Below are 27,865 nucleotides of genomic sequence, written 5' to 3' on the forward strand. Positions count from 1 at the left end.
AGGCAGAGGGGCCACCTCAGGGCCCACCCAGAGCTCCTCCTTGTCGGGGGTATCACAAAGGGCTCCGCTTTATGCGTTTCAAGACTGCATCCTTGGGGCTCGGCAGTGTGGCCTAGTGGCTAAGGTCCTTGCCTTGATCCCATATGGCTGCTGGTTCTAATCCCGGCAGCTCCACTTCCTGTCTCTCCTCCTCTCAGTATATCTGACTTTGTAATAAAAATAAAATAAATCTTTAAAAAAAATATATAGTTTAAAAAAAAAAAAAAAGACTGCATCCTTACCAACATCTCCAAAGTTCTATTGAGAGGTTGCTTACCCTCGTTTCCAACACCTCACTAAACTTTCCCCGCAAAACCCTAAGTCAGAGACTGCTCTGATCCTGACACGGGTAAGAGACACGGGTAAGTGCCTGGCCCAAGGTCATGTCTGGGCAACGGCCGAGTCAGACTTTTCGTGGACCAAAGTTGGCTGGACTGTAAACTCTGAGAAGTGGCCCGAAGGCTGGGAGCACCGGCTGTGGGAACAGAACTGTTGACTGTGTGGCCGTGAACAACTCTAGGACCCCCTTTTCTCATGGGGCAACGTGTGACAATGAGCTCACAGGGATGATGTGGAAAATCAAGAGGGGAGCACTGCAGTGACCAGATAGGATTTCGCAAACAGAAACGCAGGCTGCCCTGTTTAATGTGAATTTCACAAGGGGGAGAATTTAGAACAAATGCCCTTGCACCGTTGGACATACTTAACGTTAACGTCAGGCGATTTTGGCTGAAATTCAAGTGTAAGTTGATGGTGTCCTGTATTCTGCCTGGCAAAGCTGTTGAGGGGTCCTTGCTCAGTGGCCCACTCCCATGCCCCTGGCTCTCTGCTCTGATGCAGCCTGGCACCTTGCTGTCCTCCCTGCCTTCAGCCTTCTGTGCCTACTGTCTCGGTGGGTGTCCAAGCTGCTTCCTTCTCCTGAACTCCCAGGCCTTGCTTTCTTCAGGTCCTCTCCTTGTGACTGATCCTGCAGCCCTCACAGTGCCCCCACAGGGCCTCCCATCCCCCACACCTGACCCCACAGCACCTGGCAGAGCACAACATCTAACCTCTGGCTATTGGTCCCTGCTGGCGCTCTTTCAGATGAGGTCATCAACCCTCCCTAATTAGGTTCCTCCGTTTAGGACAGCCTAAGTCCAGCGTTCCCTGCTGTGTGAGCAGGTGCGGCAGGGAAACCCCTTTTCACTTGTGGAGCCAGCCACTTGCCTTTCTCCGTCTACTGGGGCTGAGTAGTGAGAGCGAAGCAGCAGACGCAGGTCTGCAGCCTTCCCCATCCACACCTGCTGCCTCCCAGCCCCCAGTCGGTTTCACTTCTCTTCCCCACAGAGCAAAGTGAGGTCAAATCTCACTTTGTTCTTGGTGCAGCAAATAGAGCATCCTGAATGGAAGGGCATGCATATCCCTTCAACTACAACTAGAAAGCCACAGCCCTCATGAAAACTTCTAGAATGGATCAAGAATGGGCTCTCCAGCATAAAAGGGGTCTCCAATATGGTTGTGGACAACGCATATTATGACAATTATGTTGCATCAAATTAAGCTTAGCTTTTAATGTTGTTTTCCCATGAACTTTGAAAAAGTTGTTTATTTGAGAGGCCATTTAGAGAGTGGTTCAGACAGTAGAATTGGGCGAGGCTGAAGCCAAGCACTCAGAACTCAGTCTGTGCCTCCCACATGTGTGGCAGGGACCCAAAGACCAGAGCCACCACCACTTGCTGCCACCCGGTGTACATGAAGGTAGAATTGGGCAAATGACCTCTTAACCACTGCACCAAATGCTTGCCCCTTCCACAAACTTTTTGAAGCACCTTAATGCACCTGTTCACACTTCATTTCAGGTGGCATTGGGCCTAGCCTCCTGCCTCAGTCCCTGTGTTGGAGTGAGTCCCTGGATGGATATACCTACTCTGCCTCTGCTATTCCTTCCTTCCAGCTCTAGTCTTGCTCTTTCCCAGGGCCAGGTGTGGACCCCTGCAGAGGTGTGACTCCTGCTGTCCCCCTCCCCCAAGCCCTTGGTAGAACCTCCTAGAGAGCTCTAGAAAGCAGATCCCAGCCACTCCAGGAGGGCCGCATTCAGTAGGTCTAGGATGGACCCAAGATCTGCGTTTCTCCAGGGGAGTCAGGGGCTGCTGGATCAGGAGCCACCATCTGCAACCCTGCAGTGGCTGAGTGAGCAGAACCTTATTAGGGGGTTCTGGTAAGGACCCTGGCTCCAGATTTTCACCACTGAAGGCAGAGGAGTGGTCCCCAGGCAGAATGGCATTCATCAGATTCTTTGTTTGTTATGCTGGCATCCCTGTGGCTGCAAGTCCTTTAGATATGATAATCATAGGCTCAGCTGGTGACTCTGCTATATCTTGGGACTTCTAGAGATTTGACATTGTGTGTGTGTGTGTGTGTGTGTGTGTGTGTGTGTGTCTGTGTGTGTATTGGGGGCTGGGAGCAATATTTGCTTCAGTGTGTTGTATCAGCTAACATGAAGCAATCTGAGAAGAGTTAGTGATTGACTGTGTGTTGTGTAATCACTGGCCTGGGGTTAGATCCTGTGGGTACACGTCCCTCTGGCTGCGGGAGCTTTGCTAGGTGATGCCTTCTAGTTACACCCCTTTCCAGGAACTGCTGTTCTGGCTCAAGGTCAGCCCCTTCCAACACAGCAGTTCACAAACCATAGTTGGTCAATGCAGGGGTGTGGCCTGCTTGTCTGGATGGTTCTGCTGGACCAGCCCAGCTCTGTGTGGAATTAGTTAAATCTTTTCCTCCTCTGTCCAGGCTGAGCCTGGTTCCTTCTCTTCCTATCAAGAATTGATTTGGAGGCTGTCTCCCACCCACACCCTGGCCTGAAACATCTTGCAGAACCCCGTCTACTTCAGGGTCTGTCTCTTCCTGGATCTGGAGGCAGTTGATTGTATCCAACACTAGGGATGCAGATGGAACATGGTCAGTGCTTCTGGAAGTCTGCGGCAGGAGCTATCAACAGGTGTTGCAGGAAGTAGATCCAGCAGTGAGGGAATCCAAGTTCACCACGTTCCTGCCTCTGCCACTTTGGGAGCCCACCGGGACAGACCCTTCTAGCTGTGGTGGCTTTCCTACTCCAACTCACACCCCCTTTCCGTTCTCCTACACACTCCTCTCTCCACTGTGACCTGTGTCAGCCTCAGGAGAGTTGCTCAGGAAGGGATGAGATGAAAACAATGGAAGAAAATGGCCAACACTGCTCTGCAGCTGATGCGGGTGGGTGCACCCTGAGGAACTACTCCGAGAGTTGATGACTAAGAAGCATTGAAGAGTTAAACCTGAGGTTCCCAAAAGAATTCTGGATGAAAGGATCAGTGTCCTCAAAAGGAATAACTTCCACAGATGGACATTTGAAGTCAGAATACTCACATTCTGTATTGGAGGGCCTGAGTTGAAGACCCAGCTGTGCTGGCCGTCTGCTGTGGTTTCCTGCTAAGGCACCTCCTGGGAGGCAGCTGCTGATAGCTCTAGTACTGGGTCCTTGCCAACCATGAGGGATGCCCACATGAAATTCTGGGCTCCCAGTTTTGGGCCAGCCTGGCCGTGGTAGTGGACATTTAAACAGTGAGCCAGGGATGACACATCTCTCTCCATCTCTTTGTCTCTTGCTGTCTTTGTCTTTCAAAAAAGAAAAAAAAAAAAGCAACTCACTTCACCCCAGATCTAAGTTGGGAAACTCCCTGAAAAAAATTAGGATTGTTCTAATCATGTGGGCACATGGCAGATGTTGATGGAGGAAATGAATGGGCAAGGTTGAGCATGATCTGTCCATGCTGTTTATTGAATAACACCAATGATATCAATTGATTTTTAAAAAGATTTGTTTTTATTTGAAAGGCAGATTTTAAGAGAGTGGGAAAAACAGAGAGAGAGAGAGAGAGAGAGAGAGAGAGAGAGAAGGTCTTCCATCCATTGATTTATTCCCCAAGTGGCCACAATAGCCAGAACTGAGCTGATCCAAAGCTTGGAGCCAGGAGCTTCTTCTGAGTCTCCCACATAGGTACAGCATCCCAAGACCTTGGGCCATCTTCTACTGCTTTCCCAGGCCACCAACAGGGAGCTGGAAGGGAAGTGGAGCTGCTGGGACATAACATGAACAGGCTCCCATATGGGATCCTGGTGCTTGCTAGGTGGAGGATTGGCCTGTGGGCCAACACTTTGGCCCCTCAATTGATTTTGACAGTGCAGAAATATCTCTTCCATGCTTTGCTGACACTTTTTTTTGGAAACCCTGGCCTTAGAGCCCTTCAGCCAGAATCCTGCAGAATCTGAAAGCAAAAAACAAAGCAAAATCTACCTCTATAAAGTGTGCCTTGCGGCCCCTCTTCTTTGTGCCTGTGCCCTACCCTCAGCACCCTCCTTTGCTCAGTCAGCGCTGCTCGCCCAGCTCTCATTCCTTTCTTGCCCCATGGCTGCAGGGACAAAGTCTGAGCCTGATGCCCTGGAAACATTTCATAAATACAGGCATCCTTTCCAAGTCATGGGAAAAAGTGAAGTTAAAAGATAGTTATTTTTGTGCAAAAAAAGTAAAAGAAAAGAAAAGAAAATCCATGCACAGTTTTGTTTCTTTTTTTCCGTGAACATTTGGAAGATCTCTTATATTCAGTGAATAAATATGTGACGTCTATTTGTTGTAGAAATAATCTAGCATGGGAAAGATTAGAAGCAATTCCTTTTAATTTGTACAAAACATCCTTCTTCCAACATCCTTGAAGGTGATGAAAATTAAACAAAAAAGCAGAAATGTCTGTCAGCGGCAGCACACAAAACAAGACTGATTAGACAAATGGAAAAAATGTGTTTTGTGAGGCTGGGTTTTATTCTCAGCTCTCTTTCTGGAAACCAGGTCTTTCTGTCTCTTTTTGACACACTAGAAGACACTGGGTACTAAGAACATAATGACTTTCTCGGTTTTACTGTGACACTGACTCTTCCTCTTCGTTCTTAGACTTCATCAATTCTTATAAACGGGCAGAAACCTGACAACTCAATCCCTTCAACATCTTGTAGCTGCATCCACAGCAAGAATTCACAGCGTGTTTAACGGAAAAGACACTCGACAGATTTATAATCAGTGCTCAGGTAGGCTCAACTTTCATTTATTATATCAGACATGATGATGTAAGTTTCATAAGCTTTTCAGGGACATTTGTATATACTTCCAATTTTCTGTTTGCTATATTTCTGTTTCCCACTAAATTTCTCTAAACCCATTCCCCCCCCCCCCAAGAAATGTTTGTTTTGGGTCTGGTGCCATGGGTTAGCAGATTAAAATAAGCGCAGTGTTAGCATCCTATGTGGGCACTAATTTGAGTACTGACTACTCCACTTCCAGTCCTGCTCCCTGCTGAGATGACTGGGAAAGCAACAGAGGACTGGCCAAGACCCTGGGCCTCTGCAACCATGTGGGAGAACCAGAAGAAGCTCCAGGCTCCTGGTCTCAAACTAGCCTGTCTCCAGTTGTTGTGGCCATTTGAGGAGTGAATCAGTCAATGATGAAGAGTTCTGTCTTTCTCTCTGCAAAGTAATTAAAAAAGAGAGAGAGAAATTGCTGTTTCATGATGCTTTCAATTTTTAAAAAGATTTATTTATTTTAATTTAGAGGCAGATTATACAGAGGAGAGACAGAGAGAAAGATCTTCTATCCACTGGTTTACTTTCCAAGTGGCTGCAACAGCCAGAGCTGAGCCAATCTGAAGCCTGGAGCTGGGAGCCTCTTCCAGGTCTCCCATGTGGGTGTAAAGTCCCAAGGCTTTGGGCCATCCTATGCTGCCTTCCCAGGCCACAGCAAGATGGCTGGATTGGAACTGGAGCAATCAGAACCCGAACCGGAATCTATATGGCATCCTGGTGAGTACATGGTGAAGATTTAGCCACTAAGCCATTGTGCCTGGCCCGATATCTTCAATTTTTTTTTCTTTTGTAGCAATTTAAAGCTCTAGGTCTCTTGTTTTCTTTAAACAAAGTGAAATAGTTAAAGTATGAAAAGAGAAAGTCCTGGAAAATTAAGTGATAACTGCTAACATTTACTGAGATTTATTAATATCACTGATATTTACTTAGTACCAGAGACATTTGAAATGTTATACTCCTTGACTCCCTGAGTCTTTGTAACAAGCCTTGGAGGCAGGGCTGCTCAGTTCAGTCCCACCTTGCAAGTAAGGGTGTTGCCTGAGATCACGCTGGTATCAGATGTGGGAGCTGGGGGTGAAAACTCTGGCTATGCAGTTGTTTATTTGTAATGTTGGAAAATCTGTTACTTCTTTTTAAATTAATTTATTTTTTTAAAATTTGTCTGAAAGAATTATACAGAGAGAACACACACACACACACACACACAGAAAGAGGTATTTTCCATCTACTGGCTTATTTCCAGGAGTTTCTTCCAGGTTTCCCACATGGGTGGCATGGGTCCAAAGACGTGGATCATCCTGCATGTTCCCAAGTGCATTAGCAAGGAGCTGGATTGGAAGTAGAGCATCCAGAATACAAAGTGGTAGCCATGTGGTATGCTGGTGTTGCAGGTGGCAGCTTAGTTTGCTAAGTCACAGCATTGGCCCCTGGCCTGTACATTTATTGAGCAGAACACCTTCATTGCCTTCCATGCCTGAGATGAGAAAGGGGAGAAATAAGAACTGATGCTTCATGCAACTCAGTCAATGAGACCCGAGAACTCATCATCACCTGTAAGATTTTTCCTATGTTTGGCTGAGCCTGTTTGAGTTGAGGTTGTTGAGCTGTGCTTAGCCTCAGGGTCACCTGCGTTCAGTGTTATGGAAAGATCTTGCTCACTGTCTCCTCATTGTATTTGGTTGCCATATACTTTCATGCATGTTAGCGGATTCTTTCAAAAGATGTTTTCTTCTGCTTTTGCTTGATGGAGACACTTGATCTTCCTTCCATCCCATCCTTGCCCATCGCTCAGAGTCACCCAAAACAAAACAAAGCAAAAAACAAAAACAAAGACAAAAACAAAAATCACTGAGAGTCAGTGGGCAATGGCAGGAATCAAAGAATGCCAGCTTAGTCATCTAAAGAAGAGTTGCAGTCAGATCACTGAAAATGGAAAGGATGTTTGAAATAGCTGCTGCATCCGTAATTGGGTCCCCCATCCCTACCTCATGGCTGTGGAGTGAGGGGAAACACCCCTGATTCAAGGTGGGCAGGGCTAATGAAACTGTCCCAAGGGGACAAAGCTCTCTAGGAAGAAAATCTGACCTCACTGTTTCAGTCAATATTTGTGATGTGTTTTCAGTGAACAGGGCACAGGAGGAGGGGGTGAAAGGCATTTTTCTCTTGAAGGCAAAGGATTCTGGGGCCAATTCCTCTACAAGCCTGGGCATTTGCCGTTGGGGCCATTTGGAGAGTAAGCCAGTGAGTGGAAGATTGGTGTGTGTGTGTATGTAATTCTGCCTTTCAAATAAATAAATCATCTATAAGATAAAGTGATCTGGGATGGATATTTGGCCTAGTAGCTGAGATGCTTAAATACCATATTGGAATACCTGGCTTTGATGTCTTGCTCTTGACCCAGCTTTCTGCTAGTGTGGACCCCTGGAGGGTAGCAGTGATGGTTCTAGTTGGAGTCCTGCCACCAGGACCCAGGAAAAGCTCCTGGCTCTTGGCTTCAGATTGGCTCAGCTCTGGCTGATGTGGCCACTTGTGGAATGAACCAGCAGATGGAAGGTGTTTTCTCTCTCTGTCTCTCCCTCTCTCTGTGGACCTGCCTTTCCAATAAAAACACATAAATCTTAAAAGAGAGAGGGAGAAATTGATGGGGCTAGCGTAGTCGTAGAACAGGTTAACACCTACCGGCAGTGTTGGCATCCCATGTGGGCACCAGTGCGTGTCCCATGTTGGTACCTGTGCATGTTCCTGGTGCTCCACTGCCAATTAGGAAACTGAAGTCCAGAGAGGTTGGATGACTTTTTCAAAAAGCTACTATGAAAAAATTGACTATGTCCTTGCTACTGATCAAGTAGATAAGGGCTGGTGTTTGTTTCGTTATTTTGTTGTTTGTTATTGTTGATGTTGGGGGAGCTTGAACACAAGGATAATAAAGTAAGTTTTAGGGGATAGCACTGTGGCATAGTGCTTAAGGTGATGTCTGCTGCTCTGGCAGCCCATATGTGCACTGGTTTGAGTCCTGGCTATTCTACTTCTAATCCAGCTGTCTGCTAATGTTCCAGGAAAGCAGTGAAATATGGCTCAAGTGAAAGATGGCTTGGGCCCCCACACCCATGTGGGAGACTCCACTGAAACTTCTGGCTCCTGGCTTTGGATCACTTCTGGCCATTGCAGCCATTAGGGGAGTGAACCAGAGGATGGAAGATCTCTCTCTGTGTCTCTGTCTCTCTCCAGAACTCTGATTTTCAAATAAATAGATAAATTTTTAAAAAGAAAGAAACCCACTCCCCGCCCCCCGCCAAAGGTTTTGTTCAGGGGATGACAGGGAGCCCCTGAAGTCTTGTGGGCAGGATAGATCACTGAGGGGCGGGGCTTGGAAAGATGCTCTGCAATATACAGGCATTTGAAGGGAAAGACCAGAACCAAAGGGGTGGGAGGGAGAATCTATGGGGAAAAACAGAAGAAGTTATAAAGTCTGGAAAAGACTTTTTCTTAGGCATTTGGCTGGGCCATGCTTGCTGGAGGCGTTGTTGTTTGGCAAGGCCTGCATGAAAGTCCCAGCAGACAGGAGACTGGGGCTCACTCCACTGGAAGGCAGGGAAATGCTTGCTGCAGGAACCAGGCCAAGGTTGAGGTGCCTGAGTGTAGAGCCCCTGGATGTGCCAACTGGACTTGGAAACTGCCAGCACAGCATTGGGTGAAGCCCTTGGGTGGGAGAGGACGAGATCTGTGGTGTGAAAGGAACCAGTAGAGATGAGAAGACAAAGGGAAAAGGGACCATGCAGATGCCAGTTCATGACAGCTATGGCCAGGACAGCAGGTGTGCACCTGAGACCCGGAAGACTTCTCCCAGAGGGTGGCCCATCATAGGATCTCGTCTGCTTTTGATGCTGTTTCGTCCATGGCAAGGATTCTTTGATCTGTTTCTGCCATCAGATACTGCTGGGCAATGTGCAGGAGAAGCTGGACTTGTAGGAAGATCTGGAGAGGAAGTTTGTGGGGAGTGGATGATAAAAGGCTACAAGCAAGGGAGGGGGATGAGGGAGAGAACAGGGCTGGCAGGGGGCTTGGCTGCGGCTGAGGCTGGTTTATTTATTTTTTTTCTATTTTGTTGTTTTTGATTCAGTGATTAAAGAGAGTAACACAGAAAGAGAAAGCGAGGGAGAGTGAATCTTCTCACCTTCCTCAAATGGCCATAATAGCAGGAATTGGGCCAGGCGTGAATCAGGAACTAAGGACTCCATCTGGGTTTCCCATGTGGGTGGCACAGACCGAAGTACTTGAACCACCACCTGCTCCCTCCCAGGGTGCATGGCATCAAGAAGCAGATCAGAATTAGAGCCAGGACTTGAACTGAAGCACTCCAATATGGGATACTGGCATCCTAGCCAATGTCTTTTTTTTAAGATTTATTTATTTTTATTGGAAAGGCAGAGAGGAGGAGAGACAGAGAGGAAGATCTTCCATCCGATGGTTCACTCCATAAGTGGCCACAATTGGAGCTGAGCCAATTCGAAGCCAGGAGCCAGGAACTTCCTCTGGGTCTCCCATGCAGGCGTAGGGTCCCAAAAGCCTTGGGCCGTCCTTGACTGCTTTCTCAGGCCACAAGCAGGGAGCTGGATGGGAAGCAGGGCCGCTGGGATTAAAACCGGCACCCATATGGGATTCCAGCGCATTCAAGGTGAGGACTTTAGCCGCTATGCTATTGTGCCAAGCCCAGCAATGCCTTAGTTGCTGCCCCAAACTCCCAATCTGCTCCTTCTGAGAATAGAAAAGAGGCTGAGAAACTGGTAATGCGGCATAGCATGCTAGTCTTCTACCTGTGGTGTCAGCATCCCATGTGGGCATCAGTTTGAGTCCTGGATGCTCCATTTCTGATCCAGCTCCCTGCTAATGGCCTGGGAAAGCAGCAAAGGATGGGCCAAGGCCTTGGGTCCCTACATCGATGTGGGGGTCGGGAGGAAGGTCCTGGCTCCCAACTTGGAATCACCTCAGATTGGCTGTTGTGACCATTTGGGGAGTAAACCAGTGAATGGAGGACCTATCTCTCTCTCACTCTCTATTTCTTTGTTCCTTTCTCTCTGTAAACATTTGCCTTTCCAATAAAAAAATATATACTTTTAAAGATTTATTTTTTATTTATTTATTTTTATTGGAAAGGCAGATATACAGAGAGAAGATACAGAGGGGAGTTCTGTCTGCTGATTCACTCCCTAAGTGGCTGCATTGGCCTCAACTGAGTTGATCCGAAGTCAGGACCCAGGAGCTTCTTTCAAGTCTCCCATATGGATGCATTGTCTGCCGCTTTCCCAGGCCACGGGCAGGGAGCAGCATGGGAAGTGGAGCAGTGGGGACACAAATCGACACCCTGGCAGATGCAAGGTGAGGATTGCTAAACAGCCACTAGGCTGTTGGGTAGGGTTCAAGTAAAGATAAATAAATGTTTTAAAAAGGGAAAAGAGGCTGAGGCAGTTGGGAAGCAGGGTTTTAGATGAAGAACAATAAGGTGGTGGCAAGGTACTGTCTCTGTTTCCATCCTGCAAGTTGTGAGGATCTCTGGGAACCGTGCCTGGCCTTCCTTGGTCCCAGGCTGGTTGGCCTTCCCCCAGGAGGGCTGTTAGGGAGGCCTGGTCACACTGCCCTTGGCTGCACTCTGAAAGGATGACAGCGCCCACTCAGCACAATGTGCTAAGCGCGTGACATTTGTTCTCATGAACGAGGGGGCATCTCTGGCCCCAAGCTGTTCCAGAGCGCAAGTAAAACCTGTTTGGGGCCGAGAAGAAATCCTCATTGCAAAATTCTCCTCGGGACATGGGATTCAGTTTTTGTCACTGCCGGCAGTTTGCTCCTGATTTTCCGGAATGACTCAAATGTTTGCCTGAGACGTTGACAGAGTGTGTCTTGCTTGAATCATTGGATTTCTGTTATTTTTATAAGATGTGGGTGGGCAATATGACTCAGTATTTTTCCAAGAGATGTAAAAATTATATTGCCTATTTTGGAGCATATCATGCCGGGATCCGGAACAGTTTTTTTCTTTCAATTTCGAATCTTGGAGCTTGGGGAATTTTTGTTTTTGTTTTGTCTTTCAATCATGTCAGGTCTTTTGCAGATAAAAAAAGTTTAAAGGAAAATCGTTTTGCAAGAGCTGAAAGTTCTAACATAAGTTTTGAAAGAGAATTTCTTTCTTAAAAGCCTGGCAAAAACTAGTGTGGTGTGTTTGTCATCTCCACTCTGAAAGGACTGGTGAGAGTGGAGTTGGGGTAGAGAATTGGAAGTCATTTCACTCAGCAAAGTTTCTGTGGTGGGTGAGAACCCTCAGGCTGTTTTCCAGCCTCTGCCTGGGGCATGAGCCACGGGCTCAGTTCTCTCTGTGTCTTTGGAGTGGATCTCTTTCGGTTCAAGGCCATCCCACTTCCAGTCTGGACTTTCACACCAAGTTCTCCCCAGTTTCCACGCCTGGCTCTGGCCTGGAAGTCTCCCGTTCTATACGAATCTCTATGGAATTATTATGTAACTGATTGGTAACTTTTGAAATGCTTTACAGCTCTATTTTTTTTTTCCATCTTGATAAACTGGGAAGACTCTTTTCAATGTTTTATTTAGTTATTTTTGTTTGGTTTTGTTTTTATCATGGATACCGGGTTCTTGCTGCCTTTGCGAAGATTAGGGCACCTGAGAATAGCAAGTGTGTATCTCTGGGACGCTCCTTTCAGATGTGAAGACCCGAGGGGTGTGTGCAAGGGCGTGTGTGTGCGCGCGCGTGTGCGCGCGAGCGCCTGTGTTTCAAGTCCAGCAGAGCGAGCACATGGGAGCTGATCAGATGCAAGTGTTGTCACTACTTGCCCTCCCTGCTCTCTTCCATCTCTACTGACGCCCAGGAAGTCTCGAAGCAGAGGCAGCTGTGCTGTGAAGTTAATGACACTTAAGATTTAACGTCCCAGGTCCGGCCTTGTGGTCCAATGGGTTAAGTTGCTGTCGGCAAAGCCTGCAGCCCATGAGTGTTGATCTGAGTCCCAACTGCTCAGCTTCCCATCCAATGCGCCTGGTAGAACAGCAGAAGATGAGCCCCTGTGCCCGTGTGGGAGAGCTGGAGAGAGTTCCTGGCTCCTGCCTTTGGTCTGGCTCAGCTCCAGCCATTACGGCTATTTGGGGAGTGAACTAGAGGACGGAAGATCTTACTTTTTTTTTTCCCCTCTCTATTTCTCTGCCTATCAAGAATTATTTTTTTTTTTCAGAAGGACAGTTTAATTGTCATTAGTTAAGACTATTTTTTTTGAAACTTTAATTTTATTTTTAATACTGTTTGCATAGTTGAGAGGGATGCACGCACTTGTGGGCCTGTTTTCCTATTTCTACTTCTGCCACTCTGAGGTCTCCATCACACTTGCCTTCTTGTTGCGAGGTGCAGCAGTGCCTGCACTGTTGTCAGCCCGTGAAGGAAATATGAGTTGGGATTTCATCTTGTTTGGTGTTGCAGTCAGATCCGTGACTGTAATGCTGTCGGCTATCCCAGAGTAGGGATGGCTACCAGGTAGTGGTGTCCTAGTGAATGTTTAACAAGTAGATTTATGGTGTTTGCCAATTGCTATGATATAAATACTCCTACTGTGGTCTGTTCCAAGCTGTCAATGTGATATCATTGATTTGTAGTTAGGAATAATACATATTATTCAGTGGGGTTCATACTGTGTGACTACAACAGATATAAATTACCTCTAGTGATTGTGTTAGTAAAATACAGTGAAGTGGTTGGGAATTGATGAGTTTGCTTATTTTCTCTGCTTTTAGTATCATTTAATACATTTACTTTATTTAATTCAGTTTTTAATTTATCTGTTCTTGTCTTATTTGAAAGGCAGAGGAAATAGAGACCGTAACAAATCTTCCATCCACTGGTTCCCTCCCCAAGTGCCTGCATCAGCCAGGACGGCATCAGGCCAAACACATGACACCAGAACTTTGGGTCTCCCAGACTGGGCTGTCATCTGCTTCCTCTTGCGGTTCTCACTGGCAGGAAACCTGCTTGGAAGCAGAGTTGCCAAGACACAAACCAGGCATCTTTACTGTGCCGCATTCCCACCTGTTAACCGAATTTTTTGAATGTTTGACAAAAGGCTTCCAAAAATTCCTGAAAAGCTAACTACAGGCGTTGAGCCACGAGCCAGGCCTAGTATGCCATTATAAAGCAGAAATGCCCCTAGTGTTGCTGCACCTGCCATGGACGTGCAGGACAAGGGGTAGTTGTTTCATAAACCTTAGCAGAAGTCCTTAAGAATCTCAGCATAAAATTTCCCTTCCTGGAATTGTGTTCCTAGCCTCTGTCGTAATCCCTGTGAGTTGGTCATTCCTCTGATAGAGCCAAGACAACTTAAGCAAAGTTGTGTAACTATGTAGTAGATATTAAAATACACTACATATCTAATTGTGTAATTTAATTAATTTATATATACGCATAAGTCCACCAAACCATCACCAGAATGGAGGTGATAGACCTCCATTAGCTTGAACCTGGCCTTGTGTCCTCTGTCCCTGCGCCTTCTGACTCAGAGAAGGTCATCCTATCTTTGCCCTCCAGCCCTGAGCCAGAGGCTCCTACATTTGACTTGTTCACAGGCAGTTTTTGGGAGACTTCTCAAGTATACTGTCCCCCTGGTTTCACATACAACCTGGGGTTCAGTCTCTCCTGCTCCTCTGACTAGCTGCATTCTCTTGAGCAAGTTAATTTCCACTTTCACCATCAGCTTAAGTACCACAACTCAAGTGCCACATTGGCTTAATTTCCTACCCCAAGGTAGTTGCAGGGATTAAATGAGAGGATATGGACAGCTGGGCAAATTCCTAATGCACAAATACTAGCTGTATTCCTTTCTCTACTATCTTGTCTCCAGGTGCACTGCCACAATTCTGTTTGCATTGCCAAATGGTTTTACCACTTCCTTTGGGCAACGGTGTGTGTATATCTAAGACACGTTCTTCTCCATGCTGCCACACATAATATTTGGCATCACCTCCCTCCACCCACCCGATGCATTCATACTTCCCATTGGCCTCACTTGAAGCACTTAGTCTGGTTTCGAATAGGAAACCTTTCTAGTCTGCCAAATCCTGCTGAAAATAAGTGGGCCAAATCAATACTTAGTCCCAAGTCCATATTTTTGGGCATAGTTTTTTTTTTAGCTTAAAGATACATATCAATAAAAGGGATGAAGCGAATAGAAGTTGAGCAGTTTTGCTTTATCATCTATCAGTCTTATACCGTCTGCCCCAAGCACTATGCCTACACTATCCTCGTTCTTTTTTCTTATTCTAAATACAAGTTAAGGAATCCTTTTAATTGTCCTTAACTTACTTTGGCAAGACCCAGTTCATCCTAGGCTTTTATCTTATGATACCTTTATACAAGTCTGTGCTGCAATTCTGTATTTGTTTTTGCTTGAGGGTTTCTTTTTCTAAGTTCTCTGAAAAATCTTGGCTTTTTGTACATTCTCTCTCTCTCTCTCTCTCTCTCTCGCTCTCGCTCTCGCGCTCCATTATTAACCCTTTACTTGCCATTTTTTTTGTTCCTGCAAGTTATTATCTTCTTAAAATGGTGGGATTTTTTGGTAAAGATTTATTTAGTTTTACTGGAAAGTCAGACATACAGAGAGAAGGAGAGACAGAAAGCATAAGCTGTCCGTTGATTCACTCCCCAAGTGGCTGAAACAGCCAGAGCTGTGTCAATCTGAAGCCAGGAGCCAGGAGCCTCTTTCGGGTCTCCCACGCAGGTGCAGGATCCCAAGGCTTTGGGCCATCCTCAACTGCTTTCCCAGACCACAAACAGGGATATGGAGCTGCTGGGACATGAAATGGTGACCATATGGGAATCCAGATTATTTATATATTTACCTATTTATTTATTTACTTACTTAAGATTTAGTTATAGTTTATAGCCTGGGAAAGCAGTGGAGAATGGCACAAAGCCTTAGGACCCCACGCCCACATGGGAGACCTGAAAGAAGCTCCTGGCTTTAAAATAGTTCAGCTCTGGTTGTTGTGGCCACTTGGGGAGTGAGCCAGCAGATGAAAGATCTGTTTGACTCTTCTTCCCTCTATAAATTTGCCTTTCCAAAACAAAAAATACATATTAACAAAAATATATATATATGTGTCAAGCTACATACTCTACTCATTTTTAAATAATGTCTCTGTTAACTTTTATTATACTTCGAGATTGTTACTGTTCTATTATTTAGCTGAATATGTTCAAATAAAGACAGTCCTTTAGTAGTACTTCAACTTTGGACTGTCAGTGTGCAGTTTTCCCTAGCCCTTGGTGCAGAATCAAAAGCAATGAGTGCAGCTACTCACAAATCTGCTTGAGTTTTGTGTATTAAGTTTTGTTTTTTCTCTTTCTTTTTATTTTTTTAAAGATTTATTTATTTTTATTACAAAGTCAGATATGTACAGAGGAGGAGAGACAGAGAGGAAGATCTTCCGTCCGATGATTCACTCCCCAAGTGAGCGTAACGGCCGGTGCTGTGCCAATCTGGAGCCAGGAGCCAGGAACATCCTCCAGGTCTCCCACACAGGTGCAGAATTCCAAAGCATTGGGCCGTCCTCAACTGCTTTCCCAGGCCACAGGCAGGGAGCTGGATGGGAAGTGGAGCTGCTGGGATTAGAACCAGCACGCATATGGGATCCTGGCGCATTCAAGGAGAGGACTTAAGCCGCTAGGCCATGCCGCCAGGCTCCTCTTTTTCTTTTTAAAGATGTGTTTATTTTTATTAGAAAGTCAGACATACAGAGAGGGGAAGAGACAGAGAAGAAGATCTTTTGTCTGCTGGTTCACTCCCCAAGTAGCCACAATGACCAGAGCTGAGCTGATTCAAAGCCAGGAACCAGGAGCCTCTTCCAGGTCTCCCATGCATGTGCAGGGTCCAAGGCTTTGGGCTGTCCTCGACTGCTTTCCTAGGCCACAAGCAGAGAGCTGGATGGGAAGCGGGGAGCCACTGGGACATGAACCAGTATGCATATGAGATTATGGCATGTGCAAGGCGAGGACTTTAGCCACTAGGCTATCATGCTGAGCCCATCTGTCTCTTTCTCAATTCTAAAATATTTATCTACTTATTTGAAAGGCAAAGTGAGGGAGAGAAAAAAGAAAGATTTTTTTTTAAAGATTTATTTATGTTATTACAGCCAGATATACACAGAGGAGGAGAGACAGAGAGGAAGATCTTCCGTCTGATGATTCACTCCCCAAGTGAGCCGCAACAGGCCGGTGCGCCTCGATCCGAAGCCAGGAACCAGGAACCTCTTCTGGGTCTCCCACGCGGGTGCAGTGTCCCAAAGCATTGGGCCGTCCTCTACTCCTCTGCCAGGTCACAAGCAGGGAGCTGGATGGGAAGTGGAGCTGCTGGGATTAGAACCGGCGCCCATATGGGGTCCCGGGGCGTTTAAGGTGAGGACTTTAGCCGCTAGGCCACACCGCCGGGCCCCCCCCCCAAAAGAGAGATTTTTCAGTGCTGGCTTACTCCTCAAATATCCACAACAGCCAGGCTGTAGCCAGGAGCCTGAGGCTGCATCCATATGTCCCATGCAGATGGCAGGGGCCCAAGGACTTGCAGTATCTTTTGCTGCTTTGTTTACCGAACACATCAATAAGGAGCTGGATCTAAAGTGGAGCAGTGAGACTCAAACCGATGCCCATATGGTATGCTAGTGTCTTCACAGCAGTGGTCTAACATGCTGTGCCGTAATGCCACCATGGGGTCTTGCTTGCTCCAGGTACTCTCTGCCCCCCTTTTCTGCACTCCCCAACCCGCTGCAGTGGTATAGCCTTTTTCAAGATATACTCTCCTTGGGCAACGTTTTCCATCCAAACATTGTCTTCGTCCCTTCATCTCAGTAGAATGAACATTCCCTTGCCCTTTTCACAACTGTAGGCAGGCTGTTCCTTGTTTATTTAATCTGATGAACAAGCTATTGTGAGGCTTAAGTAGTATAAAGTGCTATATGAGAACAAACTGTTATCATTTAATGTGTCAGTAGTTTCATGAAGCATTTCCAAAGCATGCTTGATTTTTTAAGGGAATAGCAGATACCTTTATGGATGGAGGTAGACAAGTATTGTTAGTAGCAGGAAATAGAATTGTTTAGTTGGAACAAAAGTTCCTGGTCAGAGCTTTATGAACAGGAGTGTTAAAAACAGAATGGCTTAGATTTAATATGGAAAGCAAGAAATGTCTATTGTTGGTACTGTAATATCAGTGAAATAGAAAGGCAGAGAAAACACCACAGTCTGACATCGAGCTGGCTTGCTTTCTTCAAGGTATTTTCTTTCTGAGACTTTTCTTTCTTCGCTGTTTTTAGTGCAATAATACTCCTTTAGTTGTCTCTCCTCTCTAGCTCTTCAAATCTGTTATATTGTTACAAAGTACATTACATAATAGCTTCATGGCTTATTATGTGCTAAGAATTGTATCTAGCATTTTGTTACCTTATTTAAGGCACTCAACTTTTTTTAAAAAGATTTATTTATTCTTATTACAAAGTCAGATATACAGAGAGGAGGAGATACAGAGAGAAAGATCTTCCATCCGATGATTCACTCCCTAAGTGAGCATAACGGCCGGTACTGCGCCAATCTGAAGCCAGGAGCCAGGAACTTCCTCCAGGTCTCCCAGCTGGATGGGAAGTGGAGCTGCTGGGATTAGAACCGGCGCCCATATGGGATCCTGGTGCATTCAAGGTGAGAACTTTAGCTGCTAGGCCATGCCACCTCGCCCCCAACTTTTTACATTGTTATCATCTCCATTCAACTGACAGAAGTAAAACTCACATGTAAATTGTTACAGAGGCAGTGGGTTACAAAATCCCAACCCACATATTAATTAAAACACATGGATCTTGTCACCAGTACTTAGGGCATTAGCCAGAATTTCAGTCTTCCTTTCTTCTAAAGATTAATTTTCAAATTTTATTGTTATTTGAAAGGTGGATTTTTACAGAGAGAAGAAGAGACATGCAGAGAGAAAGAGATTTTCATCGTTAGTTTCACTTCCCAAATGGCCACGATGACTGGAGTTGAGCCAACCTGAATCATGGAGCCAGGAGCTTGCTCCAGGTCTCCCATGTGGGTACAGAACATGTGTCATCCTCCACTGCTTTACCAGTGCATAAGCAAGGAGCTGGATTTGAAGTGGAGTAGCTGGGACATGAACAGGTGTCCCTATGGGATGTAAATGCTGCAGATGGAGGATTAGGGTGTTACACCATGCCACTGACCCATAAAGGTGGCATTTTTGTGTTTCGTTTTAAACTTCATTAAAGATTTGTATGTCATACAGAATTTTTTATTCTTTACTGACATTTCTGTGTAGGAACTCAAATAGAGTGGGTAGAAAATACACTGAAATGATGCTATATTATCACTGACTCCTTTTAGGCATTGTGATTTCAGTTTGTCTCACTATTGATGGCACTTAATCAGTTCATGGTCTGTGGGCTTCCCAATAATGTGAAGTTACTCAAGTTTTCTTCAAAATTAAAATAAATTTTGTGCGGAGATGTTTTGAAACTTTGTAAATATACTCATTCTTATGAAAATTTTAAAAAGTCAACTTATTTGGAAGAAAGAATGAGCTCCCAATCTCTGGCCATCACCTAAATGCCCCTACAGGTAGGATTAGGTCAGGCAGAAGCTGGGAGCAAGGAAATACTCCAGGAGTACAGGTGTTTGACTTGGGTGGCAAGGACTCACTACCTTGAGTCATCAGCTGCTGCTGCCCAGAGCAGGAGGAAGCTGCAATTAGAAGTAGGGCCAAAATGCAAACCTAGGAACTCTAAAACGGAATGCAGGCTTCCCACTGTCTGTGCTAACTGCCCAGGACAAAGGCCTGCCCCCCATGAATGTTCTAATTTTTTTTTTTTTTCACATTGGTGTTTTTTCCTTCAGTAGTCAAAGGATTATAATATGCCATCATCTAAGTTTTAAGTTTGGCTTGTCCCTGATTTGGACAGTGGGACATGGGTTGGCTTGAGTCCTTTTGATATGCTTATATTTTCTGGCACAACTGGAGACTCCAGGCTCAGTCTATACTTTGTCTTCTCCGGTTTTGGAGGTGAACGGTACTGGACAGCCACGATATGGGCTGGAAGAACGGATTTGTGGTGCTAGGATTCCCAGATCCTCTCAGTGTGAAGGACATGTATGTACACATACCCCAGTTTCTAAGTATTTTTACAGATAGGTTAATGCCCTCATTACTAGCATACAGCATTCAATGCAGTTCTCTTTTTCATGCTTGTAACTCTCTTCCCCAATAGCAAGAAGTCTGGTTCCCATGCTCAGTAAGGTACTTATATAACCAAACCTTTGTAGTTAACAATTTTTCACCACCACCCCCTCCCCATTGGGGGGCTGCCCTCTTCACCCCACTTCCTACCACCTTGTTGACACCCTAAGGCTGGGTGGCTTCCAGAAAACATGCCACACCAAGTTGCTAGCTTCTGTATGGATGCCTTGCTCTCCTAACCCCGTGGCTGCTGGTCTGTCACTGCGCTGCTACCTTTTCAGTACACACAATTGTGCCAAGTATGTTTTCAAATACATTATCTTCTGTTTCTCGTGAAGTCTCTGTCATGTAATTAGGGAAGCAATTCTGATCCATACTTTTCCTTCTAACAGATCCTCAGAAACCCAGTTACAGAGAAGTGGAGTGGCTTGTGCAAGTGGCTTAGTAGCCTCCTAATGTTTGGCTTGTTTTTTTTTTTTTTTTTAAGATTTATTTATTTTTATTAGAAAGCCAGGTACACAGAAGAGAGACAGACAGGAAGATCTTCCATCTCCTGATTCACTCCCCGAGTGGCTGCAATGGCCGGAGCTGAGCTGACCTGGAGCTTTTTCCGGGTCTCCCACGCAGGTGCATGGTCCCAAGGCTTTGGGCCATCCTGCACTGCTTTCCCAGGCCACAGGCAGGGAGCTGGATGGGAGGTGGGGCCATGGGGATTAGAACCTACACCATATGGGATCCCTGGGTTCAAGGTGAGAACTTCAGCCACTACCCTCTGCGGAGGGCCCATTGGGCTTTTTTTTTTTTCACTCCACCAATCCGTATATCAAAATGACAAGAAAGCAAGTCACCTTTTTTTTTTTTTCCTTAGAAATGTATTTCGGGCCCAGTGCGGTGGCCTAGCAGCTAAAGTCCTCACCTTGAACGCCCTGGGATCCCATATGGGCGCCGGTTCTAATCCCGGCAGCTCCACTTCCCATCCAGCTCCCTGCTTGTGGCCTGGGAAAGCAGTTGAGGACGGCCCAATGCTTTGGGACCCTGTACCTGCGTGGGAGACCTGGAAGAGGTTCCTGGTTCCCGGCTTCGGATCGGCGCGCACCGGCCCGTTGCGGCTCACTTGGGGAGTGAATCATCGGACGGAAGATCTTCCTCTCTGTCTCTCCTCCTCTCTGTGTATCAGGCTTTCCAATAATAATAATAATAATAATAATAATAATAATAAATTAAAAAAAAAAAGAATAGGTCAGCGATTCTGTGCTTAGAGATGGTGCTAGGGACAGCCTTCTCTCCTTCCCTAAGAAAAATTACCTAGGGCCTTTCCCACCGACACAAATGCCCTCAGAAATGCAGCGAGAAATTTTCATTCACTAATCCTTCACATCTCATCCAGCTTGTGTGGTTTCGAAGGCTTTCTTTTTCTAGTCAGTAGCTGTTGTTTTTATTCTTTCGTTTCTCATCTCACAATTTGTCTCTCAGTTTCATTCAGAAACATGTATCGGTGGCTTTTTATTTTGCAGGAAGTACCGCTGATCCGCACCAACCCCCATCTCGGCGAGGGAAAAGTAACTTAGGCTTCCACCGCAGGCATTTCGAATACACCCCAGCCTGGGACTCCAACGCCTTCGCAGCTAAACCACATTACTTCTCAGCACGCCAGTGCGTTTCCACTTTTCTCTCCACTAACCCCATTTCGGGGACAACTCCTTTCGGGACGCAACTTCCTTGGGTGTGCAACCTCCGTCTCCGACCCGGGACTCCAACCATCGCTGGATGAAAAATCCCAGCGGGACAGTTTACCGAGTCCTGAGGGTCTCAGAGCCCAGTCCTCCCCCTCGGAGGGGCACGATGGTCTGCTGGTCTCCCCGGGCAGGACCAGAGGCACTGCATGCCCCGATCTCGGCGGGCCGCTGCTGATGGAGTTCAGACTCTTTTTCCCTCAGGCGAAAGGTGACCTCGGCAGGCTGACACTCCCCCCCTACCTCCTTCCCACAACACAGACGCGGCCATCTGCCCCTTTTCACTCCGCAGGAACGACACCCGGCCTCCGCTTCCTCTCAGAAATAACGCAGCCGGCTCCCGGCACGCTCCCGGCACGTCCTGCCTGGGGCCGCCCGTCCGGCCGCCGGCCTCGGGCGCCGCCACTTGTCCTCACGGAGCCCCGGCCTGAGGGGCGCCCTCCCCAACCCCGCGAGCCCTGCAGCGGCTCGTTCCTCCCGGGGCGGCCGCCGTGAGGAGCGCAGGGCGCGCGAGGAGGTGGGGGGACGTGTGCGAGACGCGCAGCCGAGCGCCCAGCGCCGGAAGCTGCCGGGGCTGCCGCCTGGCGCGCGCACGCGGCGCGCCGCCGCCTCCCCCTCGCGGCCTCGGTCGCGCGCGCGCGCGTGCACCGGGCGCCTCCGCCGCGGCCGGGGCTGCTGCTGCTGCTGCTCCCACTGCTGCAGGAGGCGGCGCTGGCTGGCGGCTGCGCTCGCTCCAGTCGGCAAGCGGAGCAGCGAGCGAGCGAGCGAGCGTGTGCGTGTGTGTGTGTGTATGTGTGTGTGTGCGTTTTAAAGATGGCCGGAGCGGCGGCGGCGGTGGCCGCGGGAGCAGCAGCTGGAGCCGCCGCGGCAGCCGTGTCGGTGGCGGCTCCGGGCCGGGCCTCGGCACCCCCGCCGCCCCCGCCCGTGTACTGCGTGTGCCGGCAGCCGTACGACGTGAACCGCTTCATGATCGAGTGCGATGTCTGCAAGGACTGGTTCCACGGCAGGTAAATAAACCCCCTCCAGTCCCCGCACCGCCGTCGCCGGCCACCGACCAACCGCCGCTGGCCCGGCCGAGCCGCCGCACCTCCCCTCCGGCCGGGCAGCCGCGCCGTGCCCAGTGTCCCCGGGACCCCCAGGCGCGGAGCTGCCGGGGCCGGGCAAGTGGGGCGCGCGGGGGCCCCCCCCAAGCCCCGGGCTCGCCAGGCACCAGGGTTGGGTTGCCGAGGGGGGAGCCGGTGGGCTCACCCGGCCCGGGCGAAGAGTCACCACAACAAACAGGAACAAAGGGGGCCGACGGAGAAGTTGGCAGGGGGAGCCCGGGGCCGAGGAGCCGGGAGGACGCGGCGGGCGGAGCGCCGGCGGGGCCCGCAACCCCTCTCGGTCCGCCGGCCGGCCGCCCCGCCCCGCCGCGCCCGGGGAGCTCCGGCCGGCCCCGCCGCTGTGCCCGGGCCGGCCGCCGCGCCAGCCTTCCTTCCGGGAGGCGACGGGCTCCGCTCGGGCAGCGCGCGTCTTCTCCCCCCTGCCGCGGGGTCCCCGTCGCGCCCCCTCTTTGCCATCTTTTACCAAACTTCCGCGACCAGCGGGGCGCCGGGACGCGGGGGTGGAGGGTGTTGGGGGGCGGCTGGCGGAGGGGCGGCAGGCGATCGCACCGGCCAGCTCGCAGGGGTTGAGCGAGTCTACACAGCAACAGATGAGGGACTCTCTCAGGGACCCGGACGGTGGCGCGGGCGGCAGGTTGACTGGGGTCGCGCGGCCCGCACCCCCAACACACCCCCCTGGCTGCCGGGGGTGGGGCCGAGCGAGTGGGCGGACGGGCCCTGAGGGACAGCTTCTAGAAACACTTGCCCCCCCCAACCCCCGCGATGCCCTCACGCCGCGCCTCAAACTTTACAAAGAGTGTGCAGTTGCGGTCTCCCCGGGGCCGGGCGACCAGGGACGGCCCGCAGCGGGGGCCCCCCACCGGCGCCGGGGCGGCCAACTTCGGGGCGCCTGGCGGAGGCGGCGGCGGACGTTGCCTTCTGATTCAGCCGCCGCCGCCGCCGCGCTGCGGGTTTGACGTTTGTGAGAGCTCGGGCCGCCTCCGCAGCCAGGCCGCCGACTCGTGTGTTTTGTAATCAAAGTGTGAGGCTAATAAAGGGCGGCGCCACAGCCTCTTGACTCCGGCGTGGGAGGGATTCGCAGGCATTTAAACAAAGAAACTAGTTGGGGTTGGGCTCCCAAAGTCCTTATTTGGGTGTTGTGGCAGAGCCTGCGGTCACCTTTAGGTGAAGCGGCTTTCCCGGGCACCATTGGGTGTTGTGTCTTGGTGAAGCACGCTCACGAGTAATAGCAGATGTGGTGACTGTGATTGTAGGAAGTGTCCTTTGATTGACAGCAGGGCATTTAAATACAGCCTCCGCTCCCCCTCCCCAATTTCACAGGAGCCGACAGGACCAGGCCAGCTGTCTCAGTCTCCCTCTACTGGTCCGGCGAGAGAAAGCCGGAGACATCACAGTGGGATTTTTTTTAAGTATTGAGTGCAAGGTGGAGTTTTACTTAATTTTCAAGGACAGTTAGTTTTACTTAATCGGTTTCCAGGTTGGATGGTTTTGACAACAGATAATCGCTTTCAAACATAGGTGAGATTCTAGTTTTGCATCAAGATAAATGTTAATAATCTGGACTCTTGTATGGTTGGTGAATATTATTAAACCTTGCCTCTTGTAATTAACAATAAATTATACCAAGTTTTTTTTATTACTCTAAGCTGATATTTGCTTTTTTATTTTGAATGTCTAAAAATGAAGCTTGAAGATACCAAACCTTTCCAGTTTAATCTATTTTATTTATTTATTTATTTATTGCCAGTTTTTTGACATCCGTTTCCATAATTGTAAGATGTGAGGATAAAGATTACCCAGAAATTTAGATTCTCTATAGAATAGATTATATGAATGTTTATCTTTTTTGAAGAACTATTTTATAATTGGGAGTATTATTGAAGTTGAACCATTTTAAGTTGCATAAGAAATGTGTTCAGAATAGAGTTTTTTTGTTGTTTGTTTTTAGATCAGGTTGTTTTTGACTGCCAGTTCTTGTAACTTTTCTGTGGTTCAGAGGTCACAAATCAGCAGATTTGGTGATGCCGCTCTGCCCCACCAAGGGGGGACCTCAGTGCTCACTGCTTAATGTATTGGTAACCTGGGGTCTACTTATTTTTCCTGTGATTGTACCATGAAGTGAGTGGTTTTTTTTTTAAGATTTATTTTATTTTTATTGGAAAGACATATACAGAGAGGGGGAGAGACAGAGAGGAAGATCTTCTGTCTAGTGATTCACAGCTGGAGCTGAGCCAATCTGAAGCCAGGAGCCAGGAGCCTATTCTGGGTCTCTCACATGGGTGTAGGGTACTGGCTTTGTCGACTGCTTTCCCAGACAGCAAGCAGGGAGCTGGGTGGGAAGTGAGGCTTCTTGGATTAGAACTGGAGCCCATATGAGATCCTGGTGCATGCAGGGCGAGGACTTTAACTGTTAGGCTACTGCGCTGGGCCCCAAGTGTTTTTAAATTTTTTTAAGGCAATGGAATGTTCCTTATGTTTTAATTATTAAGCAAATATTATTTGCCTCCATGAGAGTTACATCCCTAAAGAACTGAGGTGTGTCTTTACTGTGCACACTCAGTTCAATGTCCAGAGCTGATCCGTCTGCAGGAGGAGAAAGGAAACATTGGAAGTTGGAGCCTTTATCTGGAAAGTTCCTTGATCATGTTTGTACTTCAAGCAAATGAACCTTGTAAACTCAGAGAATCCATGATCCTTGGCATAAAGTTTAGTTTGCTGTGCCTGGAGCTTCCGGTGTCAGGAAATGTGCACAGTTGTTGCTGCATTTGTCCTGACAGGGTAGGAAGGCCCCATCCTGACACTTTTCAGTTGTCTCAAGGCAAATGCAACACCTTCACCTCATGGTTTACACATCAACCGCCTTATTTGGTGTTTAGGCATTTCCATTCTTCAGTCCACATTTTTTTTTTTTAAATCAGTGAGAGGGGACAAGGAACACCCACCAGGCAGGGTACAATGGATAATTGGTACTTCAGGGGCTGGGAGCTGTGGATACAACCCAGTTGTCCCGAGAATAGATGTAGAGTTCTCACTTTTTGGGTCTCTCTGAAAGTTTGACAAAGGGCAACATACTTGGCTCATGTTCTGCTATGTTCCTAAGCACATTAGCAGGGAACTAATGGAATGGAAGTAGAGCAGCTGGAACTCCAGCTGGTGCTCCCATATGCGATGCTGGCATGGCAAGTTGTGGCTACACCGGCATGCGTAGGGATCCCATATGGGCGCCGGTTCTAATCCCGGCAGCCACGCTTCCCATCCAGCTCCCTGCTTGCTGCCTGGGAAAGCAGTCGAGGACGGCCCAAAGCTTTGGGATCCTGCACCCGCGTGGGAGACCTGAAAGAGGCTCCTGGCTTCGGCTAGGTGCAGCTCCAGCTGTTGCAGCTGCTTGGGGAGTGAATCATTGGGCAAAGATCTTCCTCTCTGTCTCTCTTCCCCTCTGTATATATCTGACTTTCTAATAAAATAAAATAAATCTTACAAAAAAGTTGTTTTTATTTGAAGGGTAGAGAGAAAAGACAGAGGTTGTCTATCACTGTGCCAGTTCCTGAATGTCCACAAAGCCAGGCTGGGTCAGGACAACGCTGGCCAACTGGAACTCTCTGAGTCTTCAACATGGATGTCAGGGACTTAAGTGATTTTATTCATTTTTTTAATTTTCTCTTTTAAAAAAGATCTATTTATTTTTGCTTGCAAGTCCAATGGGAGAGACAGAGTTCTTTGATTCATTGGGTCACTCTGCAAATGGCTGTAAGGACTCGAGTTAGGCCAGTCTGCAGCTAGGGTCCTGGATCTTCTTCCCAGTCTCTGATATGTGTGCAGAGGCCCAAGGCCTTCGCTCGTCCTCTGCTGTTCTCCCAGGCCATTAGCAGGGAACTGGATCAGAAGTGGAACAGCTGGGACTAGAACCAGTGTCCATGGGATACCTGCACTGCAGGCGGAGGACTACCTTGTTCTGCCACCAGCCTGGCCCCAGGGATTTAAGCAGTTGAGCCATCCTCACGGATGTATCATTAGGAAGTTGGATTGACAGCAGAAGTGTTGTGATTTGACCCAGGCTTTCTTTGCTCAATGACTAAGCCACATTATTCTCATTTATACTCTAGCCAGTGTGCCAACTTTCTAGTTCCCTGAATTCTTACCAGTGTGATGTGTTACTTACCACCCCCCTTCAAAAAACAAAATAAAACTTTTCTAATATGCAGGTAAGTAAATACCCCCTCCAAAAGACATGCTGAAGACTGTTCATGACAGTGTTACTTCTTCCCAAGCTAGAACAGCCCAAATGTCATCAAGATTGGTTCAGTTGTGGTGTAATGCATTACTGATCATGCAGCAGCCTGGATGAGCTTCATAAAGTGGAGTAAAGGAGGCCAGGCACAAAAAGATCTACTATTTGTTTCCAATTACATGAAGTTCAAACACAGACAGTTGTTCTTTTAGGTTACGTGTTGTGGCAGCGGAACAGATAGACAATTATCTGGCAAGTGAATGTTAACAGTTGAGTTAGGGGAAGAGAGGAAGCAGAGTGGTAGTACTTCTGCTGGTATAAGGGATGATTGTGGAAGGCGTTGAGGAGACATTTAAGCTCAACAAGTCTAGGAAGAAGGCCAGGCCAGAGGAAAGATTTCTAATGTCTTGCGTCTGGGTTGGCTGTCCTGTGCTAGGAGAGGTAGGAGAGGTAGGAGAGGTAGGAGAGGCAAGAACTCCCATGGGCGGGAAGTGGTAGAAGCAGTTGTAGTTAGATCCTGTAGACCTGAGTTAATACTTTGTATCTGAGCAGATGCCTTGCTGTGATTAGAGGAATATGATTTGATGTAATCATTGAAACCACTGCTCCGGCTGCAACAACGGAGCATAGACTGGAGGAGGGCAAGGTGTGGCTAGCCAGGCCGGAGAGAAGGCTGTTAGAGTAATCCAGGTGCCATGGTTTTGCATGTTCAAGTCGGTTTGGGTCATTCACAAATGTCTTATGTTAAATTTATTCCTAAAGCTTGAACTAAGAGTTTAGTTCATGGGATTATGAAAATTTTATCTGGAATCCTGCTTCAGGGTGAGAGTTTCTTGAATAATTGCTCTCAGGGGCTCAGGGGACTTGCTAATGTGTTATCCTGTGCTAGGTAGGGACTGCCCTGATTACATTAGATAAGTGATACTATCCTCCTCATTTTAGAGATGGGACAGCTGAGAGAAGGTGCAGGGTCACAAAGCTACAAGGTGCTGCAGCTAGTTTGGTGTCAGAGCCTGGGTAGGTTGACTTCAGAGGCCACGCTTAGTGGTCTGAGTCTCTTTGTCCCCCACTGCAGGTGCGAGTGATCTGTCTTGGGAGTGTAGAGATTGGACAGATGACAGGATTTAACAAAGACATGACTGGAAGCATTTTTGATTGCTTTTTTTTAAATTAAAATTTGCTTTAGCATGAACTTATAAAAATTATATCTGCCTCAGGGACACCGCATTCATACGGGATTTACTTAAAATTTTTCTATTAGAGTATATTTTGATTTTATTTAATTAGTTAGGGATTGATTATTGTTAAAATTTGTTTTAAATACTGTTCACCTTAATGTGG

The 27,865-nt window shown here is 47.7% G+C and overlaps 1 protein-coding gene across 1 annotated transcript in view; it reads left to right on the forward strand.

Annotated features, from left to right (window-relative positions):
* Positions 1-21,897: 21,897 nt before the first annotated feature.
* KDM7A (lysine demethylase 7A) overlaps positions 21,898-27,865 on the forward strand; it is a 75,854-nt gene continuing 69,886 nt past the window's right edge. The window contains exon 1 of the mRNA XM_058654987.1: positions 21,898-22,200. Coding sequence (XP_058510970.1) covers positions 22,007-22,200 — 194 coding nt within the window. The 5' untranslated portion in view covers positions 21,898-22,006. The remainder of the gene's footprint in view (positions 22,201-27,865) is intronic.

The sequence above is a fragment of the Ochotona princeps genome, chromosome 25, assembly GCF_030435755.1.
Source record: "Ochotona princeps isolate mOchPri1 chromosome 25, mOchPri1.hap1, whole genome shotgun sequence".
In the NCBI taxonomy this organism is placed as follows: Eukaryota; Metazoa; Chordata; class Mammalia; order Lagomorpha; family Ochotonidae; genus Ochotona; species Ochotona princeps.